Source organism: Marmota monax, unplaced genomic scaffold (assembly GCF_021218885.2).
Source record: "Marmota monax isolate L192 unplaced genomic scaffold, Marmota_monax_Labrador192_F-V1.1 WCK01_AAM20220418_F8-fsc00002, whole genome shotgun sequence".
In the NCBI taxonomy this organism is placed as follows: domain Eukaryota; kingdom Metazoa; phylum Chordata; class Mammalia; order Rodentia; family Sciuridae; genus Marmota; species Marmota monax.
The window spans coordinates 35,377,058-35,393,497 of NW_026693571.1; the positions used below are offsets into that span (position 1 = coordinate 35,377,058).

The window sequence follows — 16,440 nt, forward strand, 5'->3', positions numbered from 1 at the left end:
GGAAGGGTCTCTGCATGACCAAGGCCATAAGATTCTACGTGAGGTCCTCACAAAACAAATGTTATGCTTTACATTGTATTCCTGAACAAAATTACTTGCAGCATTAAGACACAAAAATTCTTAATTAAATAATGATGGGGACGGCATTCAGCTCATGAGATACTTAGTATGGAACTCTTTGAGCACCGTGAATCCAAGGATGGTCATCCTGAGGGAAATTTGAGTTTGGTAGGAAATTAAGACATTTTTAAAAGGTATTTTCAATATACTGTGGTATAACAAGAGAGAATATAAAGATAGGTAGGCTCTAGAAAAAAAAATCAGGATTAAATAGTGAGTTGGCCTGACTTCCCTTCCTCAGGGTGTTCACTGCTAGCACCATTGTCTTGTGTTGACTTCCTGCTAATTCTTACCATGTGAGACAGAGGAGTTGGTATGTGAATTAATTAATTTGAGTTGGCTTCAGTTTCATAAAAGGGAGGGTTTCTGTTCATAAAAGATTATTAATGGACAGAGGGCATGCCAGGTAAAAGAAGTTACAACTACAAGCAGTGAGAGTCACATTTTTTGAGGCAAAGGAAATCATGCCCCAAGAGCCACTCAAGTTTAAAAAGTAGTATTCTTCCTCACGTTGGGCTGAGGGAAAACTCAAATAATTCTTCGCTTCTATAAGCTCCTACCCCCAGGTATAGTAGAATGAAGCCTGCTAACCTGGACTCAGGCAAGAGGGGAAAAAATATGAAATAGGTGCATTAGTTCAAAACTGTTTTGAAAGAAAATAGAAGAATCATATGTGACTCAGGATGGCCAAAAGATTACACCAGCAATGACTTTTTGTTTTTTTTTTTTTCTAAATGGTTTATAGGAAGATAAATTGGTTCAACAAAAGAACTAAAGATTGCCAAATTTCTTCTTGTATCAAGTCGATATGGAGACACTCAAAGAAACTATTACAGGGCACTTGACAGAAGAAATCCAGAGGCCTAGAAACAAAAACTTTTGCAATTACTGATGCTTTAGAAGGGAAAGTATTTGTTTCTACAAAGGCACAGGAAAGTAATAAATAGGAATGTTTAAGGAAAGTTGCTTGGATAAATATTTCTAATTGAGTGGGATAAAAACAGTGCCATAAAATTAAATATCTTAGCAAATAAAAGCCAAGCCACTTCCTAGTGAAACTGACATGTTGAAAGTTGTTCTGAATCACATTTTTTCCCCATCAGTAACATACTTGTCAGTGTGTTTTGTCTAAATACTGCTTTATCTTTCCATTTCCTCTTAACTTACGAGATTAATTCTTAACCTAATTTGATATCTATTTCTGAAGAAATATTAATCAGGGATTTTGGAGTAACATACCATATTATCTTAAACCAACTTGTAAAAAGGAAAGAATATTCTACTCTCACACACAGAGTCATTAAATTGTTAAAAAATGTAAATACAACAATACTTTTAATATTAATATTTAAAAATTTTTTTGTTAGTTGTAGATGGACACAATATCTTTATTTTGTTTATTTATTTTTATGTGCTTCTGGGTATCCAACTCAGTGCCTCCCATGTGCAAGGCAAGCGCTGTACCACTGAGCCACCACCCTAGCTCCTTGTTGCTTTGTATTATTTTGAATTTGAATAATTTCGAATTTTATTTCTGTCAAAATTCAAGATTTATAATATCTTAATGAATGTGTCAATAAGTGATATTAGCTGAACATTTAAATGTTTTGATGTTTTTTGAAAAATATCTGACAAAATTCTTGAAAGTTAAAAATAGTATTGATGTATTATTCTTAAAATTTTATTGTAATGTTATCACTTAAGTTTATGCTGAAGCATATTAATTATAACAACTTTTCAAAATGTTTTAAAACAAAATCATCTAATAAGAATATTTATGAGATAAAAATACAGAGCATTGAGAAGTTTCCACACTTATTTGTGTGTGTGTGTTGCCAGAGAGAAAGAAAGTAGTTTGTTTCCTGCCTTTCCCTCAAATGACAGAAAACTCTCTCATATGTTATTTTATACCTGAACACCTAGAAAGAAGATCTTTAAGGGCTTGTTCAGTTTTCTTGCAGTATGAAGCACCATATCAAACCAAGGACTTTAGAATTCAGGTGGATTTTGAGAGAAAAACATTTTTATTTTCCTCATATACTAGAAAGATCCTACAGTACAAGAAGGAAACAGAAGATGCCCATTTCCTCATTACAAATTCCTACTTAATAAAGTTAACAGAAATAAGTTTGCTGATGTATTTTAAGACTTACAAATGAGTCTATCTTATGTGAAACATTTACTCTTTCCTACTAGTCTACCACCACAATCTTTATGTAAAGTCTGTTGTTTTGACAAGAAGCAGCATGGCCTTCCTGGTTGAACTTCAGGCTTCTTATTTTTCTAATGGGTCACAATTCCCTTTGGGAATTAGTGCTATCTCTCTAAAAATACAGCAACTCAAATGTTTGAGAACAATTTCCAATACTCCATGACTGCTTGAAATAGATCCATAGACCCAGATGTTTAATAACTGAACAAAGCAAAGAAACTCAACCTGCACAGAGAAAGTAATATAGTTGAGATGGCTTTTGGACAAATTTAAATTTTGCTTTGGAATTGTAGACACTGCTAGAGTTACCTTGTTCCTATCATGATTTCTACCACTGTTAAATAAAGTGATGACTCCTGAAAAAAAAGTATATATATAGCCATTTTAGAAAAAGCAACAGATTATTTTTCCATTATGAACCAAGATATAAAAATCACTATCATCACATGCTTCAACACTTGCCCGTGTGTAAAGAAAAATGCTAACAATATTTATACCAGGTCCAGTTCTAATAAAGTAGACATTTAATGAAATCACCATTGGAAGATTGATCCTTAAGAAAAAGTCACTAAGGATGCACTATAAATGAAGTTCAAGAGAAAAACAAAATATTTCCTGTTTAAAATTCAGTGGGTTTTAATATCTTAAGAACCAAGATACCTCCAACTAGTCTTCTCATCATAAATAAGTTGTACAATATTCTGGTTTCAAAAGATGTAAAATGTTTATCAAAGGTAAAATAAAGGAACAGCCATGTGAAAACCAGTGAGCACAGGAAAGATGCATGAAATCCATACTCTGAAATCACATGACCACATTAGAAGCCAGACCCTTCACACAAATGTCACAGCAGATCCTGTACAGGCTGCCCACACAGACAGAGGCAGTGTCGATGGTGACCCCCCGCCCACCGTTTTCCAAAGTGTCACCTTCGTAATAAAACAGAAATGAGACAGTAAACACACACACACACACACACACACACACACACACACACTTTGGTGGAGCCCTTGAGCAACCCTCTGGAAGTTTGCTGGCTGCTTTCTGGAGGCAAAGCAATGACCACAGAATGTAGCCCAGGAGCAAGGCGAATCGCTTACCCACCCTGCAGCCTGCAGGCTCCAGGGAAGCCCAAGCGCGGTCCCCAGCCCCGGCGGGCTCTAAGGTCCAGAAGAAGCCCCTCTGCTGCTAGGGGTCGCCCGCTGAGCGGGAGGCCGGGGAGTTCCGCGGCTCGGGAGGGCTCAGCCGCCCGGCGCCCCGGCTGTGGGAGAGCAGCTGCCTGGCGCGCTCCGCACGTTCTCACGGCCCGGCCCCGCCAGCGCAGCCGCCGACGCGGCCACGCGCCCACCCGGTCACTGCTCCTCCCTCGGGCGCCGCGGGTCCCCGGGGCCCTGAGCCGGACACCCGGGCGTCGTCTCCTTTGCGTCCTTGCTCCTCCCCAGCGTGGGAACGGGGCCCGGGCTCCCTGGGGCTGGGCAGCTGGGAGCGCAAGGAAATCTTCCCAGGAAGGGTAAAAGGAAGAGCCCTGGCCAGGGGCCCTAGAGACCCGCAGCCTCCCCGCAAAGCCTCGACCCCCCAGGGTAACGCCGCGACCACTTGCTTAGCGGTTTCCCAGACCTGGGGACCGTGTTTCCAGATCTGCTGGAGCTCCGGGGCGCGCCTTGCAAATCCGCACTGTGAACGGAGAAAAAGAGCGTCAGAGGCGGGAGGCAGTGGGTGCCCGAGGGGTCCCTGCAATGGCACCTGTCAGTCCCCGCGCGAGGGCACGCACCGCACAAACAGCCGCGGGGCGGACTCACTTCTTCAACCTGCTCAACAGGCTAGGCGGGACGCGACGTGTCCCGCAGACACGATTGTTCACGTTGCTCTAAAACAATCCGCTCTCGCCTTTGCTTTCCCCCGATGTCGCTCTGTAGCTCTCTTTGTTGACCCCAAAGGATCCCTAGCGGTTCTTTTCCCTACAGCATTCTATTTCTTTTGAGACCTTGCCCCGCCTCCTCTCTTTCTCTGCACAACAGGACTGCAAAAGAAAAAGAAGGGGCCAAAACCCACCATGGTGAAGTCACGCAAACCCTGGGTCACTCAGTCGCAGGCAGCACACACTCCCTCGCAGGTGTCCTTTGCCAGGAGTTCCTTCCCAGGCTGCTCGCTGGTTTTTGCCTCAGGATCTAGTGCAGGAAAAGTGTAGGAAAACTCTGCATAGGAACCTGATAGTGGTTTGACTCTGCGCTGAGTCCCACCCACTATTCTCAGACTGGGGCAGGGGAACTGAGTCCTGGTCTCTGCAGCCGCCCAATCGCCATCCTAGAAATTACCCTGGGGAGACTGACTCCAAAGACAGGAGAAGAGAAGGGGAAAAGAGGGAGGGAGCTCCAGGAACATTTGGCACGCTTAAAAAACAAAAACAAAAACATTTCCTCCACTATGCACTGGTCCGAAAATATTGTACTTTTCCATAATTAAAAATTCCACCATTTCTGCTGGGAAGTTGATATATGCTTGGATGGTTTTCTTGTCCTGGTTTTCAAGTTTGAAGCCAACATACTTCTTTGTGAATGTGATTCTATGGTGCAAAACTTTTGTATCTTTGGAGAAATTTTTTCTTCTTTTGAGAAGGTCCTGCTTCTGCTGGGTTCAATACATTTAATTCTAATATATATATATATATATATATATATATATATATATATATACACACACACACACACACACACATATACATACACACACATATTTGTTTTATTATGGATGTTTTTATTAGTTGCCTTTCTGACAAAAAAAAAAATGGTGCTATTCATTGTGAAGTCACAGTTGATCCTGATCTCTTTGGGATCTGTTTTCAAACCTAGGAACCATGAGACAGATTGTTCATATTTACCTTCTCCTCTGTGAGCTTCCCAAGTCTGTCATTTAGTTTGGTCCTGGTTTAGGCTCTTGGCATTTATACAGTTTTCTCCTAGTCTTGCTTACTATGCTCACCCCATAGCAACCATCAGTCAGAATCAAACAATAAAAGGATTTAAGTAAGTTAGGAATAGGCTTTAAAAGCAATGCAAAAGCAGGTAGCTGAAGAAACTTTTGCTTTAGAACCAGGCAAAATTTCAGAGTTGTCAGGCTGCATTTTTGTTTGTTTGTTTTTTATTTGTTTTCTGCCATCTCAGAAACTTCCTTTACCTTTAATCCATGATGCTTTCTTAGATCAGTAGACCATTCATATTTAGAGGAATACAAACTTAAGACCTAAAAGGAAAATTAAAAAGAATTACATTCATAAATAAAAGGTATCATCATGTTATTAAGTAAGTTAAATTATATGAATGATCAGAGGAAGATGAGCTAACTATCTTCAGAGAAGGGAAATAGTTTCCAAAGGACTAGCATTAACATTAATGCTGAAGATTTGCTCATATTTGGCAAAAGATTAAATAGAAGCTGTTTTTGTGTTTTGTTTTGTTTTCTAGCACAGGGAAACTCCTGAGCAAAAGAGTGCAAGATTGGTAGGCTTGGCACTGATCCTCAGCAAATAGAGAGTGATACCATTTGGTAGAAATAAAAACTACACAAGACCAGGCGTGGTGGTTCATTCCTATAAATCTAGCGGCTCAGGAGGCTGAGGTAGGAGGATAATGTGTTCAAAGCCAGCCTCCACAGTTTAGTAAGGCCCTAAGTAACTTAGCAAGACCCTGTCTCTAAATAAAAATGTAAAAAAGGGGCTAAGGATATGGTTCAGTGGATTAAGCACCCCTGAGTTCAATCCCTGATATTAAAACAAGAAAAAGGAAAAAACTACATGAAAATAGTTTGTCTTACAATTGTTATGAGTTGTGGGTTTGTGTAAAGACTCTTTGGAATTGTTATCTTCCCCTATTGTCACTCACTACTGTGGTCATTATCACTTTCATTATGGAATACTATGGCTTAACCCATTCATTTTTGCCTTTTTGATGCCAAAGTTTATGGGTCATCCAAATTCTGCATTAAAACTATATTTCCTTGATATTAGGGAAATAATCTTCACAAACTAATTAATGAGCATGATTTGTAATGCTGATTCAATGAAGACTACTGAGGGCATAAATGAATACTTGAACACTTCATCTTCTTCCAGAGCCATTTGTCTGTCATGATTGACATGTAGTTAAAGCCTTCCAGCTTTGCCTTTCTGAAGAGAGAAAAGTCATCATGACTACTTAACGCATATGTTAAGAGGGGCAATTAATTATTCAATGTAAAACCCCTGTCCTATGGCTTTGTTGGGTCTGGCTCAAAAGCCCAGTAGGTTTGTGTCTCTTTTCAAGATTCTTTGTTCTTCCTGTACCTACAACTGACTGCACTGCAAAAATATTCAAATGTATAAGAATATTTTCACACTTGCAGATAAAGTGACAATGGCACCAAAGATGTGATTTAAGCCCTCACTACTTCAGGTGTGGTTTGTATATTAGCAACATACAAACATGACTTGGCATCTTGTTAGAAATTCAGAAACTTGGGCACCACTTTAAACCAACTGAATGAGAATGTTACTTTAACACAATCCTCAGGGGCTTCTTATTCATCTTATTCATATTAAAGTCTGAGAAGCACTGACCTGAAATCAATTCATTAGGTATGCTCAAGGTCAAAATGGGCTTTTTTTCTAAATCCAGGGATTTTAAAGCCACTATCTACATTTTTTTCTAGGTTACTATTGCTGTATCTGTTCAAAGTAATGTGAATAATAGGTCATTTCTACTGATTCCACAGACCACAATAAGTTTATAAACTTAGCAGAGCTGAGAGATCAAGAGAGATCTTTTTATTTTTTAGTAAACAAACCACTAACTATATTATTTACCAATTTGAGATGACATCAAACATGAAATATGAAGATAAACTTCTACCTCTTCATTACTGTTTTTCTTTATCCTCTTAGTATTACTATTTTCAGTCTGTTTTTCACACATCTTATTCGATAAATTTTACACTGTAGTTAGCAATAACTAAGGCCATGCTAGCACACTCAAAATGTCTCTTTTGGAATATGAAGTTTTAGTTAGAAATAGCAGACCATTTTGGTTACAGTCTATAAATTTCAAGTCTTATTACATACATTCCTGAAAAAAAAATCTGAACTTAAAAGAGATTCTGATGATGACAGACCTGTTGTCCATTATATTTTGCCAGAAGGGTGGTGTTTGTTAGCAGTAAGTAGAATGGTAGGCAGAGTAATGACCTTCCAAAGACTCCTATGGCATAATTTTCAGAACTTGCAAATGTGCCATGTACTATGTGCTAAAGAGGGAAAGAAAGGGTGCAGAGGAATTAGAATTGATAATTAGTGTATCTTGAAAGAGGGGGAAGTTATCTCAGATTATCTGGATGTGCAGCCAATGTTATCAGAAAGGTCATTAAAAAATAAAGATGGATACAAAAGTAGTTACTAAATAATTTGAAAAGAACAAAAAAAAATAAAGATGGAGGCAAGAAACACAAAGAGTCAGTGGCACAAGTGAGAAAAACTGAACCAGCAATTGCAGACTTAAAGAATAAAAAGGGGCTTTTCCAGGAAACGTGTCACTTTTTGGAGCTGGATAAGGATAGAAAATTATTTCTCTTTTAGTGTCCAGAAAACAAAGCAGTCCTGCCATCACTGTGGTTTCAGTCTAGTGAGACTCATTTCAGACTTGTGACTTCCACAATTGTAGGATAATTTGTGCATTTTTAAGTTCTCATTGGAGTAACCCATTAAGGCTGCAATAAGGAAACGAGTAGAGAAAGGACACTACTGTAACAAGCATCTAAAGGTGTGGAAGTGTCTTTGGAATTGGACAATGGCAGAGGCTAGAACTTTGTAGAACCAGCTTTTTAAAAGACTTGATTTCTTTGAAAGTAATTTTTAGAGAAATGTAGATGTGAATCCTGTTAGTGAGGCCTCAGAAGAATCACAGAAGAGAAAACCTGTATCATTTAGATAAGATATAAATCATCATTAACAGATGGCTAGTAGAAGTATAGATGTTAAAACTACTGGTGGTGAGGACCCAGATGGAAATGAATAAAACATTACTGAAAATTTAAAGGAAAGTATATCCTTGACATATAGTGATAGAAATTGTAACTGAGTTGTGTACCAGATGTGTGGAAATAAGGATTTTGAGTATTTAGTTAAGGAGATTTCTATGTAAGTGTTAAAGACATGGCCTGATATTTATTGTAAAGAAATAGATTTAAAGAAGAACAGTTTAAGCAAAATAGAACCAGAAATTAATTACTAGAGAAATCAGCCTGTCTAAAACTCAGAATGTGCTGCATTATCCTTTGCTCTGATGAACCTATTATTGGTATACATTGATAAGACTGAGATTTGTCAATTCAGAACTCAGAAGTTTTATTTGCAAAGACTGTTAAGAGAATTGGCACAAGAGATATCTATATTTTTATTTTTATTTTTTAATTAATTAATTTAGTTTTATTCCAATTATATATATATATATATATATATATATATATATGACAGTAGAATGCATTGCAATTCATATTACACATATAGAGCACAATTTTTCATATCTCTGGTTGTATATAAAGTATATCACACCATTTGCATTTTCATACATGTACTTAGGGTAATGCTGTTTATCTCATTCCACCATCTTTTCTACCCCTATCTCCCTCCTTTCCCCTCCCACCCTTTTGCCCTATCTAGAGTTCATCTAATACTCCCATGCTCCCCCTCCCAACCCCACTACGAATCAGCCTCCTTACATCAGAGAATACATTCGGCATTTGTTTTTTGGGGATTGGCTAACTTCATTTAGCATTATATTCTCCAACTCCATCCATTTACCTACAAATGCATGATTTTATTCTCTTTTACTGCTGAGTAATATTCCATTGTGTATATGTACCACAGTTTCTTTATCCATTCATCCACTGAAGGGCATTTAGATTAGTTCTACCATTTAGCTATTGTGAATTGTGCTGCTATAAACATTGATGTGGTTGTGTCCATGTAGTATGCTGTTTTTAAGTCCTTTGGATATAGACTGAGAAGTGGGATAGCTGGGTCAAATGGTGCTTCCATTCCCAGTTTTCCAAGGAATCTCCATACTGCTTTCCACATTGGCTGCACCAAATTGTAGTCCCACCAGCAGTGTATGAGTGTACCTTTTTCCCCACATCCTTGCCAAAATTTATTGTTGTTTGTATTATTAATAGCTGCCATTCTGATGGAGTGAGATGAAATCTTAGAGTGGTTTTGATTTGTATTTCTCTAATAGCTAGAGATGTTGAACATTTTTTCATATATTTATTGATTGATTGTATATCTTCTTCTGAGAAGTGTCTGTTCAATTCTTTGACCCATTTATTGATTGGGTTATTTGTTTTTTTGTTTTTGTTTTGTTTTGGTGTTAAGGTTTTTGAGTGCTTTATATACCCTAGACATTAGTGCTCTATCTGATGTGCTTGTGGTAAAGATTTGCTCCCATTCTGTAGGCTCTCTATTTGCCTCACTGATTATTTCTTTTGCTGAGAAGAAGCTTTTTAGTTTGAATCCATCCCATTTATTGATTCTTGGTTTTAATTCTTGCACTATAGGAGTCTTATTGAGGAAGTTGGGGCCTAATCTGACATGATGGAGATTTGGGCCTACTTTTTCTTCAATTAGATGCAAGGTCTCTGGTTTAATTCCTAGGTCCTTGATCCACTTTGAGTTGAGTTTTGTGCCTGATGAGAGATAGGGATTTAATTTCATTTTGTTACATGTGGATTTCCAGTTTTCCCAGCACCATTTGTTGAAGATGTTATCTTTTCTCCAATATATGTTTTTGAGACCTTTGTCTAACATGAGATAACTGTAATTATTTGGGTTTGTCTCTGTGTCCTCTATTCTATACCATTGGTCTACAGACCTATTTTGGTGCCAATATCATACTGTTTTTGTTACTGATGCTCTGTAGTATAGTTTTAGGTCTGGAATAGTGATGTCACCAGCTTTACTCTTCTTGTTAAGGACTGCTTTGGCTATTCTGGGTCTCTTATTTTTCCAGATAAATTTCACAATTGCTTTTTCTATTTCTATGAGGAATATCATTGGTATTGGATTGAATCTGTATAGTGCTTTTGGTAGTATAGCTGAGTTGTATACCAGATGTGTGAAAATAATTATCTTATGTATTTAGTTGAAGTTGTCATTTGACAATATTAATTCTGCCTATCCAAGAACAAGGTAGATCTTTCCATCTTCTATGGTCTTCTTTAATTTCTTTATTTAGCATTTCTTTAGTTTTCATTATAGAGGTATTTCACTTTTTTCATTAAGTTGATTCCCAAGTATTCTATTTATTTATTTATTTTTGAGGCTATTGTAAAGGGGTGGTTTTCCTAGTTTATCTTTCTGAGGATTTGTCACTGGTATACAGAAATGCCTTTGATTTATCCATGTTGATTTTATATCCTGCTACTTTGTTGAATTCATTTATTAGTTTTAGAAGATTTCTGGTGGAATTTTTTGGTTCTTCTAGGTATAGAATTATATCGTCAGCAAATAGTGATAATTTGAATTCTTCTTTTCCTATTGATATCCCTTTAATTTCTTTCATATAATTGCTCAGGCTAGAGTTTCAAAATTTCTCAATAAAATGTTGACAAATTGAATACAAAAATAAAAAGATAGTGCACCATGGGGCTGGGGCTGGGGCTCAGAGGTAGAGTACTCGCCTAGCACATGCAAGATATTGGGTTTGATCCTCAGCACCACATAAAAATAAATAATAAAAATAAATGTATAAGAATATTAAATTATCACTATTTGTGGCGACATGATTCTATACCTAGAAGACCCAAAAGGGTCTACAAAGAAACTACTAGAACTAATAAATGAATTCAGCAAAGTGGCAGGATATAAAATCAGCACGCATAAATCAAAGGCATTCCTGTATATCAGCGACAAAACTTCTGAAACGGAAATGAGGAAAAACACTCCATTCACAATATCCTCAAAAAAAATAAAATACTTGGGAATCAACCTAACAAAAGAGGTGAAAGATTTATACAATGAAAACTACAGAACCCTAAAAAGAGAAGTAGAAGAAGATCTTAGAAGATGGAAAAATATACCCTGTTCATGGATAGGCAGAACTAACATCATCAAAATGGCGATATTACCAAAAGTTCCCTATAGGTTTAATGCAATGCCAATCAAAATCCCAATGGCATTTCTTGTAGAAATAGAGAAAGCAATCATGAAATTCATATGGAAGAATAAAAGACCCAGAATAGCAAAAGTAACTCTAAGCAGGAAGTGTGAATCAGGCGGTATAACGACACCAGATTTCAAACTATACTACAGAGCAATAGTAACAAAAACAGCATGGTACTGGTACCAAAACAGGCGGGTGGACCAATGGTACAGAATAGAGGACACAGAGACTAATCTACAAAGTTACAACTATCTTATTTGATAAAGGGGCTAAAAGCATGCAATGGAGGAAGGATAGCATCTTCAACAAATGTTGCTGGGAAAACTGGAACTCCATATGCAACAAAATGAAACTGAATCCCCTTCTCTCGCCATGCACAAAAGTTAACTCAAAATGGATAAAGGAGCTTGATATCAAATCAGAGACTCTGCGTCTGATAGAAGAAAAAGTTGGCTCCGATCTACATATTGTGGGGTTGGGCTCCAAATTCCTTTTAATAAGACACCCATAGCACAAGAGTTAATAACAAGAATCAACAAATGGGACTTACTCAAACTAAAAAGTTTTTTCTCAGCAAGAGAAACAATAAGAGAGGTAAATAGGGAGCCTACATCATGGGAACAAATTTTTACTCCTCACACTTCAGATAGAGCCCTAATATCCAGAGTATACAAAGAACTCCAAAAATTAAACAATAAGATAATAAATAACCCAATCAACAAATGGGCCAAGGACCTGAACAGACACTTCTCAGAGGAGGACATACAATCAATCAACAAGTACATGAAAAAATGCTCACCATCTCTAGCAGTCAGAGAAATGCAAATCAAAACCACCCTAAGATACCATCTCACTCCAGTTAGATTGGCAGCCATTATGAAGTCAAACAACAACAAGTGCTGGCGAGGATGTGGGGAAAAGGGTACACTTGTACATTGCTGGTGGGACTGCAAACTGGTGCGGCCAATTTGGAAAGCAGTATGGAGATTCCTGGGAAAGCTGGGAATGGAACCACCATTTGACCCAGCTATTGCCCTTCTCGGACTATTCCCTGAAGACCTTAAAAGAGCGTACTACAGGGATACTGCCACATCGATGTTCATAGCAGCAGAATTCACAATAGCTAGACTGTGGAACCAACCCAGATGCCCTTAAATAGATGAATGGATAAAAAAATGTGGCATTTATACACAATGGAGTATTACTCTGCACTAAAAAATGACAAAATCATGGAATTTGCAGGGAAATGGATGGCATTAGAGCAGATTATGCTAAGTGAAGCTAGCCAATCCCTAAAAAACAAATGCCAAAAGTCTTCTTTGATATAATGAGAGCAACTAAGAACAGAGCAGGGAGGAAGAGCAGGAGGAAAAGAGTAACATTAAACAGAGACATGAGGTGGGAGGGAAAGGGAGAGAAAAGGGAAATTGCATGGAAATGGAAAGAGACCCTCATTGTTATACAAAATTACATATAAGAGGTTGTGAGGGGAATGGGAAAAAGAAACAAGGAGAGAAATGAATTACAGTAGATGGGGTAGAGAGAGAAGATGGGAGGGGAGGAGAGGTGGGATGGTAGAGGATAGGAAAGGTAGCAGAATACAACAGTTACTAATATGGCATTATGTAAAAATGTGGATGTGTAACTGATGTGATTCTGCAATCTGTATTTGGGAGTTCATAACCCACTTGAATCTAATATATGAAATATGATATGTCAAGAGCTTTGTAATGTTTTGAAAAACCAATAAAAAAAGAATATTAAAAAAAATTTAAAAGATAGTGCACCATGATCATGTAGGGTTCTTCCTAGAGATGCAAGTTTGGTTCAGTGTATGGGAATAAATGCATGTAATTCATCACATCAATAGACTCAAAGATAAAATTCATATAATCATCTCAATGGATGTAACAAAATACAGCACCCCTTCATGTTCAAAACACTAGAAAAACTAGGGATATAAGAAACATATCTCAACATTTTAAAAGCTATCTATGGTAAGCTACAGGCCAACATCATTCTAAATGGAGAAAAATTGAAGGCATTCCCTCTAAAAACTGGAACAAGACAGGGATGCCATCTTTAACTACTTCTATTTAACATAATTCTTGAGGTATCTATACTTTTATTTATGTAAAATAATATTTCCGTTGAGTTATCAATATTTATCCAGATATCTTTAAGAAGCTTAATGTTCCATAAATTGTTTGAACTGTAAAAGAAAAGAAAATGGTACCCTGCAGGCCTTGATACATTTAATGCTGCTAAAAAATATTGTCTTGTAGTGAGAAATTAGAATCCATTGACACTGGGAGATTTTAAAGGCAGGGAGATTACAGGGACCTTTAGACAAGTAAGATGAATATGTTAACAAATACCACAAAATAACCATTGTGAAACTTGTTTAGAGAGTGTTTTTGACTCAAGATATTTCAACACAGATATCTCACATAAATACAATTTGTGTTTAGAAAGAATAATTCAGCCAAATAGATACATGTCTATTAAAATAGGAAGGGGAGTTCCTCATTGTAGTTGATTTAAGCTCTCATTCTAAGATGGTTAAAAAATTTTCAATATTGATTTTTCTTTTCTTAGTTTCTCTCCCTTCTACAGTTTTTCTATTCTCTTCAAAGTAATAACCCATTTGAAATCAGATTCTGTTTTAGGAGTTTTTGACTCTCTTTTCTGTATAAGAAATTAATGTCAGTTGCCAACAAACATATAATCAAAGAACGACCAATGATTTTTTTCGTGTGGTTCTAATATTTCAACTCTCAGGAGACAATCATAATAGCCAATGTTATAGGATGCACACTTTGTGCCAGGCACTGTTCTAGGCACTTTACATGTATCACATTATTTATTTTCCTTAGAGACACTTTGATATAACTGCTATTATTATATCAGCCTTTAGAAAATTGAAGTATAAGGAGATTAAATGTCTTTTCCAAAGTCATACAGCTAGCAAGTAGTATAATAGGGACTCAAAATCAGGAAATTTAGCTCACTCTGGGGTATACTCGCCTTTGAAATTTGGAAAAGAGTTTGTGAATAATGAGCATAAAGATCCCCAGTCTACAGTTATGAGATCCTATTCTTAGGTTACTGATAGGCTACAAGAATCTGCAATGTGACAGACATCTTAGGTCATTTTGATGGTTGAAGATCACACTCAGAATCACTGAAATTCCAAGGAAGTAAAGCTGATGATTGAGTATGTTCTGGGACAGGTACACAGTGGTGATGACATTATGTAACAGGCTTTGGTTCTCAACACAAATGATTCAAACTGTTTCTATCTTCTTGATTTCTTTGCTTGACATTAGTTTAAGCTACCAACTGACTGGAGAAAACATGAATTTTGATAGCTTGATTTCCTAATGGATTGGAATAACTCACAAACTCTTCTTATAATTATAAGATTTATTAACACCCCAGGTTGAGCTAGACTGCCTGAGTTTGAGTCCTATTTGCTACATATGTGATTTTGGAAAGAAACTAAATCTCCCTATACCTCAAATTTCTGAAAACTGACACAAAACCTTATGTCAAAGGATCTCTAAAGCAAACAAATAATGTAATGCATATAAATTGCCTAGAACAGAGCCCAACACAAAATTAACATCATATGGTGTCAAATATTATGATTATCTCTTGACAACTGAAGTGTTAGAACCACAGCAAAGAACTCATTCATCATTCTTCTGAAAATCTGTTTATTAGCACCAGCATAAAGTTGGTTACCAAATAAGGGCAGTGCTATTGTCTGAATTCTCCCAAAGGCCCATGTGGTAAAGACTTGATCCCAAGTGTGGGACCACTTGGTATGGTGGAATGTTTAAGAGGTGGGGTCTAGTGGGAGGTCTTTAGGTAAATGGGGTATGTCCTTGAAAGATGTGAGAAATTCAGCCCCTTCTCTTTCACACCCTGATCATAAGGTGAGCAGCTGTGCTTTGCCACTTCCTCCTACCTTGTCGTACCATCACCTGCTCAAAGCAACATGGCCGAATGATCATAGACTGAAACCTCTAAAACTATGAACCAAAATAAACCTTTTCTCTTTGAAAATTGATTATCTCAGGTTTTTGTTACAGTAATGGAAAACTGACTAACACAGATAGTGTGCTTTTATCTAACTATACTTTTATAGAAGGAGGGAAGGATGGAAGAAAGGAAGGAATTAGTTTAGTTTATAGAAGCAGATGGGCAAAGCATTATAAATATAGACCATAAAGCTATATATAAAAGAAGTACCAAAGAAAATAATAGAATACTTTCTCTCAATTCCTCCAATGTCGTAAAAGTTGTCTTATTCTTGCTTCCTTTCATGACAAGGTCTATTTAAAAATAATCATAGATTAAATGTAATGCCTGTTAAAGAGAGTTGTACATTCTCCAACATCTTTTATTTTTGGACACTGGAATGTAAACAACCCCAAAGCTCCTGAGATTGATGTTCCCAAGCATCCTCTAGAAGCATGGCTTCCTTCTATTACAGGGGATTCTTGTATAGCTGAATTAAACAGTTAAAAAGTCCAAGCATTGGTGGTACTGCAAATTGGTGTAACCACTCTAGAAAGCAGTATGGAGGTTCCTCAGAAAACTTGGAATGGAACCACCATTTGACCCAGTTATCCCACTCTTTGGTATATATCTCAAAGACATAAAATCAGCATACTATAGTGACACAGCCGCATCAATGTTTGTAGCAGCTCAATTCACAATAGCTAAGCTATGGATGCCATTCAATAGATGAACAGATAAAGAAAATGTGGTACATATACCCAAGAAAATATTACTCAGCCATAAAGAAGAATGATATTATAGCATTTTCTGGTAAATGGATGGAACTGGAGACTATCATGCTAAGTGAAAAAGGCCAATCCCCAAAAAACAAAAGTGGAATATTCTCTCTGACTCACA

At 37.1% G+C, this 16,440-nt stretch overlaps 1 protein-coding gene across 8 annotated transcripts in view; it reads right to left on the minus strand.

Annotated features, from left to right (window-relative positions):
* The window catches only part of Gucy1a1 (guanylate cyclase 1 soluble subunit alpha 1), a 61,356-nt gene extending 56,753 nt beyond the window's left edge, over positions 1-4,603 (minus strand). The window contains exons 1-2 of one of the 8 annotated variants that reach the window (XM_046459072.2): positions 4,385-4,603; positions 3,950-4,006 (exon numbers count right to left, since the gene is read on the minus strand). Coding sequence is in view for 1 of the 8 variants with exons in the window: in XM_046459071.2 (XP_046315027.1) it covers positions 3,950-4,006; position 4,132 (58 nt within the window). In the remaining 7 variants the exon portion in view is untranslated. Of the gene's footprint in view, positions 1-3,432; positions 3,618-3,949; positions 4,007-4,103; positions 4,334-4,384 lie in introns of those variants that run through there. The other 7 variants (XM_046459071.2, XM_046459074.2, XM_046459073.2 and 4 more) reach the window with 7 other exon arrangements.
* Positions 4,604-16,440: the final 11,837 nt, after the last annotated feature.